The sequence below is a fragment of the Numida meleagris genome, chromosome 2, assembly GCF_002078875.1.
Source record: "Numida meleagris isolate 19003 breed g44 Domestic line chromosome 2, NumMel1.0, whole genome shotgun sequence".
Lineage (NCBI taxonomy): Eukaryota > Metazoa > Chordata > Aves > Galliformes > Numididae > Numida > Numida meleagris.
The window spans coordinates 115,219,692-115,236,193 of NC_034410.1; the positions used below are offsets into that span (position 1 = coordinate 115,219,692).

At 38.4% G+C, this 16,502-nt stretch overlaps 1 protein-coding gene across 12 annotated transcripts in view; it reads right to left on the minus strand.

Annotated features, from left to right (window-relative positions):
- The window catches only part of NCOA2 (nuclear receptor coactivator 2), a 191,503-nt gene that overhangs the window by 43,077 nt on the left and 131,924 nt on the right, over nt 1–16,502 (minus strand). For all 12 annotated transcript variants that reach the window (XM_021385615.1, XM_021385614.1, XM_021385611.1 and 9 more), the window contains 6 exons: nt 11,195–11,298; nt 6,384–6,561; nt 4,796–4,981; nt 3,857–3,958; nt 3,619–3,759; nt 148–295 (listed from right to left, as the gene is read on the minus strand). In XM_021385615.1, coding sequence (XP_021241290.1) covers nt 148–295; nt 3,619–3,759; nt 3,857–3,958; nt 4,796–4,981; nt 6,384–6,561; nt 11,195–11,298 — 859 coding nt within the window. The remainder of the gene's footprint in view (nt 1–147; nt 296–3,618; nt 3,760–3,856; nt 3,959–4,795; nt 4,982–6,383; nt 6,562–11,194; nt 11,299–16,502) is intronic.

Here is a 16,502-nt window from a genome sequence, read left to right on the forward strand (position 1 = left end):
TTTGTTTTCATGCTATCAGCTATAGGTCAACTGAACGTCCATCACAATCTATTTAATATCACCATCTAACAATCTATTTGCTCTGGCAGCTTTGTACTTTCTCTCTCCCCCTGCAAAGTGTGGGTGGAACAAACAAGGGAGCATTACCTGTGAAGCATATGCAAGGAGATGACAAGCTGAGGTTCACTAGTAGTCTGAGAACGGATGAGTTTGCTCTTCGTTTGGGCAGAAACTATGGTGCCATCAGACAAGGAAAACCGATAAACAGGACTAAATGCTAGTCCCTGCCTCAGCACTGCAAGCAAGCAAAACAACAGAAGTAATTAATGAGAAATGATGAGACAGATAGCTTAGTCACTCATGTTCTAAATCCATCAACACTGATACCACAGACATCATGTAGTTTTTCAGAAAAACAAAGGAATAATTTAGAAAATAAATAGAAGTGATGATGCATATAAAATAAAGGAGCCCACATACTGTAGAGTGATCAAAGGGAAACTTACGAAGAGTGACAGCAATAATAGGACAGATATTATGAAATACAAATTATTTTAGGAGTGGGTCAAGAAGTCCTTGATGTCCATATTGCTTTCCATCAAATGTGTCTCTGACTCCCTTTGTTGCTCATACATTTTTTCATCTGTATCGCCTCCATCAAGATGATTAATACAAGCACCTTCGGTTTCTAGATCATCTTTTACCATTAGTGTCTACCTTCTCCTTCTTATTGCCTGCTTGAATTATCTTATAACAGCTACTCTCAATAATTCTTTAATTTAAAAACTACATAAATCTCTTACAAGGGGACAACTGGAAATAAGAACAGATGGAATAATAAATTACTTCTTTTTAAAGAAATAATACAAAAATATATAACTCAAAAAGTTACTAATGCTATTACCTAAACTAAAATTGGGTCTGTTACCCTCCTCCAGTATTCGACTGGACTGCATTTCAGTATTCTGAAGCCCTTAAGTTTTCAATGTAAATCTGAACTTCACCAAATTAAATTCTTTAACTCCTGTAACCCTCTGTGACATTTCTTTAATTAAAATGGGAAATCATGTTAGGAAAAAGCAAATCTTAATGGATTCTACTGTTAACACTCTGCCATGAGTGAAACAAACCTCATCATTTTCAAAGTTCAAAGGCTGCATTACATTAGGGTTGCAGGTATGGCAGGATGGAAGTACTTTACTTCAGAATGCTCATATAGTTGATCAGGAAAAAAGGAGTAAAGCGCTACAAATACCGTTAAGTTCCGATTTTTTCATAAAGACACATTTTCTGTTGTGTTTTTTTTTTAATTATTATTATTATTTTCTGATCTTCATTTCATTGCTTGTTTTGTTGTTGACACTTTGTCATTCTCCCTATAACAATGAAATGACAGTTTTCCAAGCGTGGCTTTGTTAAATAGCCTTTGCTACAGAGCTACCAGGTTTTCAGACTTGCAGGACGCATTGTGATTGCTTTTCTTCCCTGTCCCTCCACTGTTATATATTGTTCAGCAAGGTTTCGAAGTATTATTTAGGCAGTGAGAAAACAGGAAGCACAATTTAAACAACCAGAGGGGGTTTTCAGAGCAAAAATGTAAAGAAAAACAAAAACCTACAACTGTGAAACAATACAGAGCAAAATTTCACTGTTAGGTTTGTCATTGTTTCAGTTTAACCTTTGGGCACCAGAAGGTCCAAAGCTCTTAACTTTAGCATATACCACATCAGGAAATTCCAGTACTCAATGCCAACAGGATACAAGTGAAATCTCTACTTAAATCATTTTCCAAACTAATTCTTTAAGCAAACAAGAATGTTTCCGTATTCCTCTTGAGGAAATGCTATTTTTCTGACTGTGGCCAATAAAAACTTGCCATATATTTTGCCCTTTTTACTGAGAGTTAATTCAAAAAGTTTGTGTTTTTTTCTTGTTTATCAAGCTAATGTTGATTTGTTGATTTTTTTTTCCACTGTAACACTGAATTTCATGTAGGAGACCGCTACTTTATTTGCCTCTACTCCAAAGCCATAATAAAAACCTAAGAGTCAAAAAAAAAGCAAGGGGTTCTCCTGTCAAGTGGAAAGATGCTCTGGCCCAAAGTATGCCTCTTCTTTTCTATGCTTCAGGGCAGGGGAAGTAAACATTTCAGCCATTATTCATCTCTACTGCTGGATCCTTTGCAGCAAAACAATTCCAGAGTTTTTTCCTCCTCCTCTTATCACTTACTCTCTTCACTTCCACAAGAAGAGTCCCCTCATTTCAACAAATTTTACAGTTTATATGACTGTCCTAAGCCTTTCCTCCAAAACGATGCGCTTAAAACTCCCAAATGTATATTTTTTATCAGTTCGCACGCAACTGAGAGGAGGCACTCAAATCTCAACACTGAGTTTAAGAGGTGCTAATCTGGTCTGGAATCCTTTGAAGAAGAATGAATTAAGACATGGCTGGATGCCACAACAGAAACACCTAAATCACATCTTTGCAGATGGATCTGTACCTGAAAATACTCTCTAAATCCTTACTTACTACAGCTTTAATTGCGCACTACCTCATTCAACTCTGCTTGAAATCACAGCATAAGGTTGTGAGCTTTTAGCATTCCTACTATATACACTCCAAAAGCTGCAATATAAAATACCGCTATATTTTTGTGCTGACAAATTCTGAACACGAAGTCTTCATGAAAGCACAGCTTATTAAAGCACACTTAACTAAAACTGCACGATTAAAGGGATGTATGTGCTTGCACATGTATTCGGTGGAATAATGTGAGACTCCAATTACATTTTATTTTCCAACACAGTATACCCATTGTTTAATGACCATGGCAATTATTTGTTACAGGCCACCTGAAAATCCCGTTGTACAAACATGAGCCAAAGACTGATGCTGATTCACTGGAAATGTTCCAGTTATTTTCCACTGGTTTTGAGAGTACTGTCCAGTGGTTTATAAAGGGTTATTTGTTTAGAATTGTGTTATTAGAATTAGCAGTGACAGAGATTTATGAAAAAAATAAAATAATTCCCACCCAGTGACTACCACAGAGACCTCATGGGGAACCTGTCACAATGTATTACTCTCCTACAGCTTACTTCCATAATCTTGACTGAGTAGAAGTGCTTGTGGTGAATCCTATAACACTTATCAGCTAGATACAATACAACAATGTAGGGCTCCCGATAGTATGAGTGCTGCATCTTTGATAATCCACAGTGAGCATTACTCACAGGAAATGTGGCAGTCCATTTTTTGCAGTGAAATGGAATGCAGGTCAATGAACTCATCGTGTAAGCAGAGATTCTGAAGCACACTGTGCAGTGAATGGGAAGACAACATGCAGAAGTCTTGCATTCTACAGTAACTGTAGTAATTTCAAGATATAAAGCCACCTCCAATATGGTACAGTTAAAATAAGAAGTGTAAAACAAACAGGGAAAATGGTGCAAAACCTCTCTAGAGAGAGCCATCAGTATGCTAGGGAAATCAGTTTGAAAAAGTGACTGCCAGAAGCTTGATTGTTCCATGTAGACATAACAAAGAGAACACAGCTAACAGATATAAATGGCAAACAGTTTAAACTTGGAAAGTGCTAAAAATATGAAAACTAACCTTCCTGGTGATGCCTCTTGGCAAAAGATATTTCTCCCTCATGCTGCGAATGGAACCTCTGAATACATCTTCTCACCAAATCCTCCCAGCCAGGTTTCATAGCTGCTCTCATGCTACTAGTGTCCAGTGAAGTTATTTTGCCTGAGATTAGATAAAACATTTGTTACAGTAATTTCTCCTTTAAGGAAACAAGCAAACAAACAAACCAAAGATATAAAAAACTTCTCTTTTACAATACCTTGTAGATCCTGGCGAGTAGTAAAACTCTCTGATGAAGGAAGAAGTGATCTTTCCTTCACTGGAGCTCTTCTTGCAACACAAATCAAGCAAGACTGCAAATCTTAAAGGAAAAAAAAATGTTACTTTATTTATTTGTATAGATAAGGAAGGTTTTGTTTCCAGAAAGAATTCAGAAGTATTTTCAGTATGCTGTTTAATTAATTATTTTTCAACCAAGAATAACACTGCATACCAATGCAAGGATACATGGAGCTCAGTGGTTTTACATCTTTATTATTTCCTACAATATTCAACATCACAGGAGAGTGTGTTTGTTTTCTTTTAAAGAAGAAAAATTATTCAAGGGCTCCACCACGGCCCACAGCTATTGGCACGTGTTTATGCTACCTCTAGTAGCTCAACTGCTTGAAGGATAAGCATACACAGAGAACACATTTCTTCAGCACATTTCTTGCTCCAAATACTTGCTGTCCCTGAGGTAACACCTTCAAAATAAACCATTTTTACTTATCTAAATGCTTAAAATACAATCTAAGGAAATGTACCTGCTGAAGTAATAAGGAAAATAAGGTAAAGGAAATGGTGAACCACAATTGACTTTGCATTCTGAGAACTGAAAAAATTGCCAATTTAAACCTTCCTCCCAGTCAGAGACATTCTTCTTACAACTATGGAGGCATAAAACCAGGATATCTCATTCATGTAAACAGAGTTACTCGCAACTTAAACTGAACAAATTGGGTACGTTAGTATACACACTCATAATCCAAGACAAAAGTAAACTTCGACAGTTAAATGAAATAGGGAAAATGTACAACTTTTCAATTTTTCAGGATTCAGAGGCTGCTTTATTGACTGCACCAAAACTGCTGCCCTGTCACTATCTGAGATAGCATGGAAAGAGTAAGTATTAACGCAAATTGAAAGTGATAAGTACCTTCACCGTCCTCCTTGAAGGAATTTGGTTGAGAAACAGCAAAGCACTGCATAGTTTCGTATTTCTGATGTGCTTCCTGGTTATCATGGCCTTCTTCAGAATCAGCAAGCGGTTTTACCAGCATCCGACAGTTGAAGGTATGGCTATTACGCCTAGGAGTGTCACCAGACCAAGATCCCCCATTCACTGAGCAAAGTAAAGATCATATAGTGAGATAAACTTGGCAGCAGTCCTTTCTGCAGCTTATCCACAGGAAATTAATCAAGGTGCTTTGTAAACTGATCAGGAAACAAGCTGATTTAACAACAACAATCTACTTTTAATATTAGGGCCCAAACCAGCACGTAACAAGGTAATTTATAAAATTCTCATATTTTAAAAATACTGCTGTCTAAGTTGTACTGCCACTGCGTTCTTTTCAAGCAACTGAGAACGGCAGCAGTAGAAAAGCAGAGAAAAATTCTTATTATTGGTGCATGAAAAAGTGATTAGACTAGAGTGAAAACTCTACTGGGAAGGTATGTTAGCTTATGTGCCTGGAAGAAAAAAGGCAGGATGTAGGAGCTGTCTACTGGATTCAAATCTGATTTATACAAAAGAGACAGCAACAGCGTATAAAAATCAGTGTCCAGATTAGAAGTAGGAAGAAAATAAACTCATATGCGTTCTGTAAAAACAAGAAGCAATGCAATCAGGAATGTACTGAAACACATAGCCTCAGCTACAATGGGAAAGATTGAAGGGATGAGAATTACCTGGCTGCAGTGGTGGATAAAACTAAACCTCAACACAGAGCTTAACGTAAGTAAAAAAAGAAACAAAATCCTGGCATGCACAAATATAGGTACTGGACATCAGTCAAAACAAATTAATGTAATACCACATAAAGAAATAGCAGGGTCATATTTAAAATACTCTTCACTTGCCCTCTTTAGTCATAAAATGCAATAAAGGCAGTAATTTATGGGGCTTAGCCATTAAAAGTGTTACATTTTCAATTCTTCAGGGGGTTTATAAGCAAAGTCATAAAATGCTGAAGTGAATTACGTAACACTTTTTAAGCTGCTGTGAGTAAATGAGGAGTGCTGTGTTGATTTTCTCTTTCTGTGTACCTCCTCCAAAAAATGATGATGTTAAAACCAATATTAACCTGTATGCAAAAGTGGCTGCAACTAACAAAAACAGGTTTTGAAAGAAAGAGAAGCTTAAACATCAGTAAGACTAAAACCACTGAGATAAAAAATCTAACATAAGGAATGTTTTGATTTTGCAGAAGACATCCCTCCTTTCTTTAGACAGTTTTAGGGTAGACACCCTAGATAGACAGCTACCAGAGCTAAACGTTGTCTTTTAGAGATTCACTCTAAAGATCCGTTCAAAATTTCAGTTAACAAAGAAGCCAAGTTTGTAAAGCAGAGGGTGCTTCTGAGAAAAATATAAATCATTCACACAGTTGATATAATACTTTAAATAGTATATATGACAAAGCCATAAGCAGTGGAAGAAAAATAACTAAAGTTACAGAAATGTTGATTTATGAAACCAAGGTTAAGTAAGTAAAGGTCTGATATGAGGAAAACACATATACCTAAAGATTTTGGCAGTAGGATTTTAACAAATTCATTGTGGTCCCCTACATGCAGGATGTTATATATGCTTGTGTTCATCAGCTCTTCTTGGTTGTACCTTAGGTACTGCGTCACATTCTCCGAAACAAACACAACATTACCTTCTGGGTTCACTACAAAGAAGAACCCATCCAGGGCCTGAGAGGAAAACAAAAAGAGAGAGAGGAAGGGGTTGGGTGGAGAGAGAAATACAATACCAAACAATCAGATTCACAAAAAGATATCAAAAAAAATAAATACTTCCTTCAGAAGACATCTTCATCTTTCTGAATCCATCCCAGTTCTTAAATTCTTGTCATAGCAAAGTACACGCTTCATATTGAGCACCTCATCTTACTTATATCAAACTAGTTTAAAAGCACAGAAGGACAGATGCATACCTTGCAATAACCACATATGAAAAAAACACAGAAACCCAATCAAACAAAATTAAACAGCGGAAGATGCTGCTGCTTAGCTGCCTGCCTATGAAGTAGGAAACCTGTACTAGAAGCCAGTTCTGCCAAACCTAGAGCCTGTTCATCCTCCTTTCAGCACAGGGAGATTGGTGCAGAAGCCCAGGAAATTACAGCAGGACTTGCTGACATATGGCAGGAAGTAGGGCTCTCCTGACATCCCAAGCAAGGTATCTGCAGAGCAGTAGGCCCCATGCAGCCAGGAAGGCAAGACCCACTTGGGGGCGTTAAAAAGGAAGGGAAAGGGAGCCCAGCCTGCCCTGCAGATGATGGCAGGTAGTGGGGTGTAATGAGGATCCCATAGCTTTAGTTCCTGCTCACAGGGCTGTTTTCTTTTTCTTATTTGACACCAGTTTAATTTCATCTTTTCATCTCAGCTCCACAGTATTCTATATGACTTACAATTTCTGAGTGCAAGCGACTAAATAAAGCATTTCTTACATTATGTTGATGGGTTCCCCTCTTATCTCTTTTGACGGTGACAACCTGGCTAAAGGATTCTTTCACAGATACCTGCTGCGTGCTATCTGAAACCTAACCCAAATATTACTTCACTCCTACCTGTCAGGATAAAGAATAAACCTGAGTATCAGGAAAATCTTCTCATGCAAACTTTCTTAAGATGCGAACATGACTGTGCAAGCTAGAAACATTTTAGGGTATGTCCCACTAAACGTATGTCATATGAGCAAACAAGGGGGATTTAAACTTAGAACACAAAAAGCTTTTGATCTAAGCATTCAACTACCAATTAACCCCTGCAGCTTTGCCTGACTTTTTCACCTATCTATAAGGTGGTGGGAAATCACCCTTTTCAATCTCAAACCTGAAAACACTATATTGCATATGCAGCAACAGAAGTAAATCAGTAAAACTGGTAACTAGTGATTTATCAGATTTTGAAGTGAGTGGATACAAATTAAACCTGAACTCAGCTCACTGCAAAACAGCCTAACAAGGAGGAGCGGACACAGCAAGCGTATACAGGCATGTGGTGTTTACTGATATGACCAAACTTGCATTCGATACAACTTCCATGTTGGTTTTAACAGGCAATTCTCATGCTCTCAGGCTACAGATACCTCTGAAAAATACTGAGTGTTATGGAGCAGTTAGCTGATCCAGACAGTGCAAAAGAGGAGGCCAAGGAAAGATCATATTTCTGTCCCCAGCCACCTACCTGAGGGACAAATAGAAGACAGAGACAGGCTCTGTTCAGAGGTTCACAGGGGAAGAACAAGACACAACAGCAAGGGGCAGCAACGTAGGGATCTTCACAGAGATACAAGTAAAATAAATCACCATGAAGGTGCTCAGACACGGGAAGGGGCTGCACAAAGAGGCTGTAAAATCTGCTTCCCCAGAGACACTGGCCCTGTGCTGCCTGCTCAAGCTGGACCCACTCTGCGAGGAATATATACTTTTCTTCTAAATGAAGATAATCTAGGTCTTTTTTCATCAGTTAATTGTCACAAATTCTAATCTCTGACTTTGCTTTTTGTTGTTGCCGTTTTGCTTCTGATCATCCTCGGCTCCTCCTGCTAATTCACTTCCTGTAGCAAGTTCCCTCCTTTCCATGGGCTTTCATAACATCCATGCCATTTTTGTGCTGACTAGTATTTGGTTTAACTACTAACGATTTACAAGATTCAATTAATGACGGCTCTCATGTTATCTTCTATCAGCGTCTCTGCTACAGATTACTGTCTTAAACTGCATTTCACCACTGCTTGAAGCCGAGGGAAGCACAACCTCTTTGGCTCAAGTCGCCTCCACACCACAACAACCCCCTCCCTCAGCAGCATTTCTGAGGATATCAAGAGCTGGACTAGGGAGCTCAACTGGCTGAAAACTAATGTAAGAACAGAAAAATTACATGCTGGCCACATCAGTCCCCTGCCCTGGCCCACCGTGAAACCACATGGCTTTTAGAGCTGGCAGAAGGGTGTGGGTTTGGCCGAACCATTCTGCTTGGCCGTAGTCCACGCTTACATCAATTCAAAGGGATTGTGAAACCAAAGCCAGAGCAGATGTTTATCGCAGTCCTAAGAAGACTTTCAAAGGCAGAGAGGGCAAGAAAGTGATTATTAGTTGCTGGCATCCCATAATAATCCTCAGTTTTCCCTACTGTTTCCTCCTACAGCACCTTCTTTGCCAAGGAAGTGCTCTGTGCTGCTTCCTCACAGCTGCTGCTTGGGCTGACCACAGAACTGGTCATCTGGCCCAGAGCAGCATAGGCAGGGGAACACACCCTACGGCCCAGCCTCCCATTTCTTTCTGTTCAGAGGCATAAGCCACCATAAAACAATCTTTTAGGTAAGCAGCAGGCTTTTGAGCAAAGTAGTACACCAAGCCACTTAAATATTTCTGAAACTTCCATTTTTGCAATGATTTCTTAATTCTGTTCCAACATGTATTCCACAATGAACAAGAAGAACAATATTGAAGACCAGCACACTTTTCTTTAGAGCTATTGGTACAGTGAGGGAACAAATAATGGGCAACATGCTGGAAGAGAAAACAAGAACAGATATTTTAGATGATATATTGGAACAGAGAATAAATTTGTGTTCTTTTTGAGCTCTTGCCAGCTCTCTCTTGACTATTTTTTACACTCTTTCCATATCTTCTTTTCTGCTTTAACCAAGAAATATGTTAAAATATTCCTCAGAGGCAGCTGCGTGATTAATTTTACTCACTTTCTTCAGCTAGTTTGAGGATTCCTCAGCTTTATTATTTAATAAAACCAGACAATTATGTTTCTAAAGCAAATCAAGTCAGAAAGTGTTCATCAGCGCTGCCATTTTTATTACTGTATGGCAATGGAGAAAGAGTAGATTTTTCAAGAGGTTGCATAAGGGGAGTTTTGTAAAGATGAAATCACTTAATTGCATTTCCTTAAAGAGATAAAGACCCCAAAAGTATCTAGAGTCTTTTCACAGCAAATGTGTAACAACTTTCAGTCCTTTTAAGTTTCTTATTACCAGAGGAACACAGTTTATTAATTTAGTTCCGCAATATTTCATTGTTAATATGCAATGGTTTTACTGTGAAGGAAAAATAAATTAATTGGAATAAATGAACAGACGGGCGATTTTCTGTGTGATGTTTGCTGCAGTAACCAATCATCTAAGACAAGCTAGGAAAATAATTTTATCCTTATTTTCCCTGAGACTAAAACAGGTCCTTACAATTACATTAATGGAACTTGAAGATAAATTTTAATGTGGCAGTGTAAGAGAGGAATGTTTAACTATGATAGCAAAAGTAACAACATTCAATTCAGCGAGCATGTATAATAAATATGAAATTAGATCAATTCAGCTTTTCAAAGCAGAATGTTTTCACTCCAGCCTGTCTAATCTTCCTTACGTTCAGTAGTATGATTTTGGAGCCTTTATTTCTTACATAGTACAGAAAACTGTATTTTCCTCAAACAAATCAGGAAAGATACTACAAATACTCAAAACTGATAAAACATGCATCCTGCTACTGCAACATTCAGAAATGACAGAATAATTATACTTCAGCCAAAGTTTCTTCCTCCAGATAGATTCAGGGCTTGTGTTTTATTTTATCTGAAGTGATGTTTATTCTTCTTACGGATGAAGCCCGAAGCCAGAACAGGAATAAACAGTTTGCAAGTGAGCTTATCAGATAAAGCAGTAGTACCAAAGGACAGCAACATATGACAGGAGGATCCCAGACAGTATACCTACACAACATTACTATTACTGCATTTAGACAGCAGGTTTTAACCATGCAGCCCGTTCGGTTATGAAAATAACAGCTAGAATCAGGCAGAAATCTTTACTAAATGAACTGAAATACATATCCTGAAAAGCTCTCCAAGATTACTTTACTGTTCTAGAAGGAAAAGAGTAAAGCTGGAAATGCTGGGATGATAAATCATGAAAACTGTACAGCAGTGACATGCAGTTTTAAAGTAAGCATTACTCATGCAAGTACTACTGTATCTGCAAGCCAATGTTCAGGTACAGCAGCTCTTCCAAATTTGTCGTGGTTTAGCATGAATAAAACACGCACATACCAACCCCAAAACTGCATAATAAAGCAGCTGAATCATCTCTTTCTCTGTTTCTCCCCACCCTGAGTCAAAGACAATTTCAACACCAAACCCAGCAGAAATGTGCTGCTGCTCCTAAATCCCATAATCCTAAATAGCCAGAATGGTTTGCATCGCTTGACCATTCTTTTACAGCAGCCTCCAACTGCATTGTTTCACTTCATTTACACTGCTCTTCATCCAAGGGAGTGCAGAACTGGCTTAAATAAAGGAATTTTGTGCTCTTCACCTCAAGCATCATTGGTCCAAGTGCATCCTTGTCGATGACACTCTGACCCGTGGATGACACATCTGCTTTTTGCACTTCATCTTCATTAGCTGCTGCTGCTTTTTCTGCAATAAAGAGAACTATGCATTAAATGACAGAGCAGTACTCATTAAGCAACACAGAAAGAGAACACAGGAAAATCGAGACTGTGTATTACAGTGCAACAGTACTGAAAATGAGATCGAATAATCTCCCATCACAATTCAACAGAAATATAACGATTATATTTGCTTCTCAGTTGTGAAGTCTGAAGACGCAAAGTAAATCCTTTCTGCTTTTTCTCTGCTAGATATTCTAAACTACAAAATATAACTTTGGGCACTGACAAGGACTCCTTACAGAGGTGCAGTGAGTAACAGACAGGAATGAGGTGTGTTAAGAACTGATCCCACAGAGTATGCAGAGCTCACAGCTGCACAGCTTTTCCATGATGGCTCTATTTAGAAGGAAAACCCAAGTCTGCAATCTGCTGCTTGAATACCGTGAAACAGTGGTCTCATTTCTGTCCCCAGGCCTCTGCCCACATTTTTACTATCACACAGTTTTCACACCGCTTTACCAGTATGTTACTAGAAGTATGCACGACTTCAGGTGCTGCACTTGAAAATTACAAGTAAGAACGATTTAAGGTTTCTGGAGTATAATGTCACATGTTACAATAAGTAATATACAGTATCACAGATCATACCCTACTCCAAATGTAAGGGACATTCATACATGCTGCAACTTTCAAATCAAGAGGGCTTAAAATTCCTAGCAGGTAATGGACCGCATTATTTTTTCTATTCTAGGAATGATATCAGTGTTTAAGGGAGAAATAATAAAAGTAATAACAACACTATGCTAAATACAAATTTTATGTACATTTTAAGTTAATGAAATGAATATTTTTTCTTTCTTGTTCTATACACAGAACAACTTTCTTTTATTGTTTTTCAAGTAATTATGTAAAAGAACTCTGCTGAAATCTAGAACAATACATTATTGAAGTTTTTTTATTTTGAATATTATGAAATAGATTATTTTAATAAACATGAAATCCCACTGAAACTACAATAACAATAATTTAGTCCTTCTATATCGAAAAATCATTGACTAAGTGACTGAATAAATGAAGACTTGTTGTAGGAATTATTGAAAGTACCATGTGCAGATGGATCAACGCGTCCCTGCAAACTCACGCTTGGTGAAAATTAAAGGTTTGGTCATACAAATTAAAATGTATCCAAATGTACAGGATCTCCCACTGTCTGCAGATCTGCAATACTGCAGCCAAATTTCCTCTCAGTTCTTCTCTTGGCCAAGGTTATAAGGGCTGTGTGACTATACAGATCTTAGACCCAAAGTGAAGGAACTGCTTCTGAGAACTCCTGGATGTTTTCCTATCAGTGACCACCTGCTGGCAGTGGGGCTTTGGTCACTCAGATTGTCTCATCACGGATTTCTAATGTTTCTTGCTTTCATGAGAATAGAGACAGGACAATCTTAGCTGTCTTCTTATGGTATGTTCATACACAATATGACACCACTGTGAATAATGAGGAAACAAGCATTCTGAAGAGGGACTGTTAAGACTACTGGATAACTTAAATCATTAAGGTTACAGTACTTGGATAGAAATAAATACTAGAAATAAACATAACTCCTTTCTCTGCCAATTTAACTCATCAGGAAATCTATTTCTGGTTTTGAGGACAGAAGTGTGTCTTTATTTTTCTTTTGGCAAAAGGCAGAGATTAGGTGTAAGGAAGAAAAGTTGAACAGTCCTTCACATATTACAATACAGCAAAATTGGCACCATATGATGATACAGTTCTCAAAACACGTTCTAAAAATTGTAAATGAATTCTAAAAGATTCTAAAAATAGGGCCGAGCTTTTAATAAAGTCAGCAATGATACCTGCTTCCCATCTGTTCCTGGTATCATAAAGTGATCCCTGGTTTCATACTGCAAAATACTATAACGGGGATGGATACCATCTCCCTGCTTTCATTCCCTCACTGCTGCAGCCATTGATAGCATCTTGACTACCAGGGAGCACGGGATTATCCTGCATGCACTGTTATGCAAGGACTGCAGATGTGGCAGAGCAACGGCATGAGGGCATGTTCGCCACATAGCACGTCCTGGCTTCATGGATTTACAAAGGCTACTATTATCAACTCTTGTTCAATACAAAAGACTTGTTGAATATTTTTTGCCACTCTTACAACCACAGAGTTCAGATCAATCCCAAACAACATATCTGTATCTATATATTTAAAAAATATCTTCATAAAAACAACTATAGTCTTTAATGTGCAGGGCAAGGCTTTACACAAAGAAGAATGTTTTCATGACTTTAGTGGTAATTAACACAGAAAGTGCAGCATCAGGTCACAGCAAGGACCCACCAAGCGTCATGGCCTGTCTCCAAAAACCGGCCACTTTCCCCTCTGGTTCCCATTCCCCCATTTTGACCCCAGATCCCTGACCACTTCTGTTCTATTCTCAGCTGCCCCTCAAAACCATTTAACTTCCCCACTTCCTTTTCCCTTAGCCCACACAGGGCCCAAACCAATACCTTGCTTGCTACAAGAAAAGCTAATGAAGAAAATAAAAAAATGCTGTTTAGACATCACTGACCTACCTACTTACCGGTGACAACATACATTCTTCTCCACACAACATTGTTTTAGGCACAACAAAAAGCATCATAAATCACAAGTGCTCTCAAATGATAGACTTTATAATTGGATCTGTAACATAATTGTGTAAGAAGTTTAGTGGCCAGAGAGCTTAGAATAGGCTACACATTCAGGCCCCAGGTCCCCGTACATTTATTTAAGCAGCACTGTATAGGAAACCACAGCCTCAGACAGCCTCATAAAAGCAGGTCCAGCAGTAACTTATGTCAATGCTATGAACTGCAGCTACTGATAATGCTCAGCAGTGCAGTAAATTACCCAGTTTTGACTGGACTACAAAGCTCCTCCTGAAGCCTTGGTCAGCACACACAGGAACAGCGCATGCAAAGGTCATCAGCAGCACTGTCCTGGCAAGGGAAGAACTCAAAATGCCAACTGATACAGTGATACTGCATGTGGGGCTAACTGGGAACAAGAATTTGTTGCAGGAAGGCTGGAAAAGAACAATCAGTGCAAGAATTTCTAGTGCTAGTAACACTAACGTATTTAATCACAAGTTTGTATTTTTGTTTTTATTAACATTTCCAGCTTCTGCAGTCAGGCAGCAGTGCAAAAATGTAAAGTTTATTTTTACTTTTTCCACTTCTCCCATCTTTTTTAGGTTCACTAGGGGGCCTAAAAACAGATCAGAAGCACAGAGGGCTTATTTTTTCTGCACAGATGAATGATTTCTGAATGCTAGGGGTCAGAAAAAGAGCTGCAGAGGCTCTCAGAAGCCTTTTCTCAAGCCCTGCGGGGACCAGTGGCATTACCCTGCAACTAACCACTGCCGCCAGATTTCTCCACTGCAGACACATTACACGGCTGTGCAGCAACAGCTCCATCCCTGTTGTAAACCATAGGGAAACATCACCAGGTGTCCCCTGAGCAAGGCAGCACAGAGCAGAGATTCAGCAGCATCTATGTGACAGGGGAGAGGGAGCATCCGTTGGAAATGGGACCCATCTTTATGCATACAGCTACCAAGGATCAAGTGTGCTTTATCTACATTATAAAGGAATAAACTTCACAAGTATTTGTTACATATATATGATGATTATATATATAATTATTAGCTCTGCTCAATTAACAGTTTAGCCTAGAGAGCAAAAAAATGTAAATAAAATAGAAGTACCCTTGAGAGAGATTGTACAAAGAATATATACATCCAATTATGTAGCATTTCAGTGATGTAATTTATACTTTAAATTGTGAATATGTTTACAATTGTATAAGTAGTAATATACTGAAATACATATTAATATTTTCAATTGGGTATTTTTCTAGTGTTTACTTTTCTATGTTAACATGCAGAGATAAGAGGAGGAAAAAACCCTTCACAAACATTTTCTGGTAAAATTTACCGTTGGGAAAGCCTCAAGCCTAATTTGAAACTCCTTCCAGATTCTGAAAGGAAACCTTTGTGAAATCTCTTTAGTTTAACAGAAATTCCTAAATCAGTGAGAAAGAAGCCAAAAGCAATAGCTCCAAGTCTCCTGCTACATTTAAACTCAGGAAGCCTTCCTGAATTTCTGTCCTTCAGTTCCTCCCAGCCCAAGTTCTCTGGGCTCTCGCTGGATACCCACAGCAGGCTCAGAAGTGCTGCTGACAGGCCTCACCTCCTCTTGGTTGAGTTTCAAACCTTCCATTCCCACAGACGGGCAGTCGGGGTTGGTGCGATTACCCCAAAAGCTCTCTTTGTCCTCATCCATGCTTGACTCCAACTTCCTTAATGAAATCAGCTACAGAAGTATTTCCCCCTAGACACTCTTGGCACAACCAAAATGTATTTTCAAAGTAAAGAACAAAATTCTCTGAAGAACAATCCCCCTTAAAGGACTGAATAAATATGAAGCATGCTCTGAAAGAGGACATTTGCATCAACACACATTTGTCACTGGAGAAATACTTCAGGTCCTTCGCAGAACAAGAGGAGCAAAAGAGACACATCAGTGAAACACTGAGAGGGCAGGACCCATGTTCAGCAAATTGCTGAGGAAAGAGGTCAAGAGAAAAAAATTGGAGCAGTGGGTGCAAATTTAGTATCCAGTACTGTTTAAAATGGTCTTTCTCCGGTGCCCTATATAATTCACATTCTTCATAATTTTTTGGAATTACTATTGAAATGCCATATCCATTTAAAATCATACAATCACACTTTATAGTAATAGGTAAAAAAAAAAGGCAAAATATAAGCAAAGCAAAATACAAGCAAAGAGATTTATTGGAAGAGACACTAGAAAGTTCAGTTCTGCACGTTAGAATAATCTCATGAATGAAGAAAGAACCTTATACAACAGTAATGGCAACATGACTTGAAAGCGACTGTAAATGCTATATCATGTTTAAACTCACAGTTAAATTTTACAGTGCAACTGTCTGGAAAACAAGTCATGTTCTTAATTTTTTGTAGGCATCCGCCAACTTCTTTTGCTTTGCCTCATTTGCATTTACGTGTTCACCCTGTGTGATCCTTAGGACATCTCCTGAACTGCTGTGCAAAAGTAAAATGCAAATAAACAATCAAGGAAATAGCAAAAGTATGTAACTGGCCAAAGGCAAAGCCAGATACGGTATTGGAAAGCAATGTTATTGTGAAATA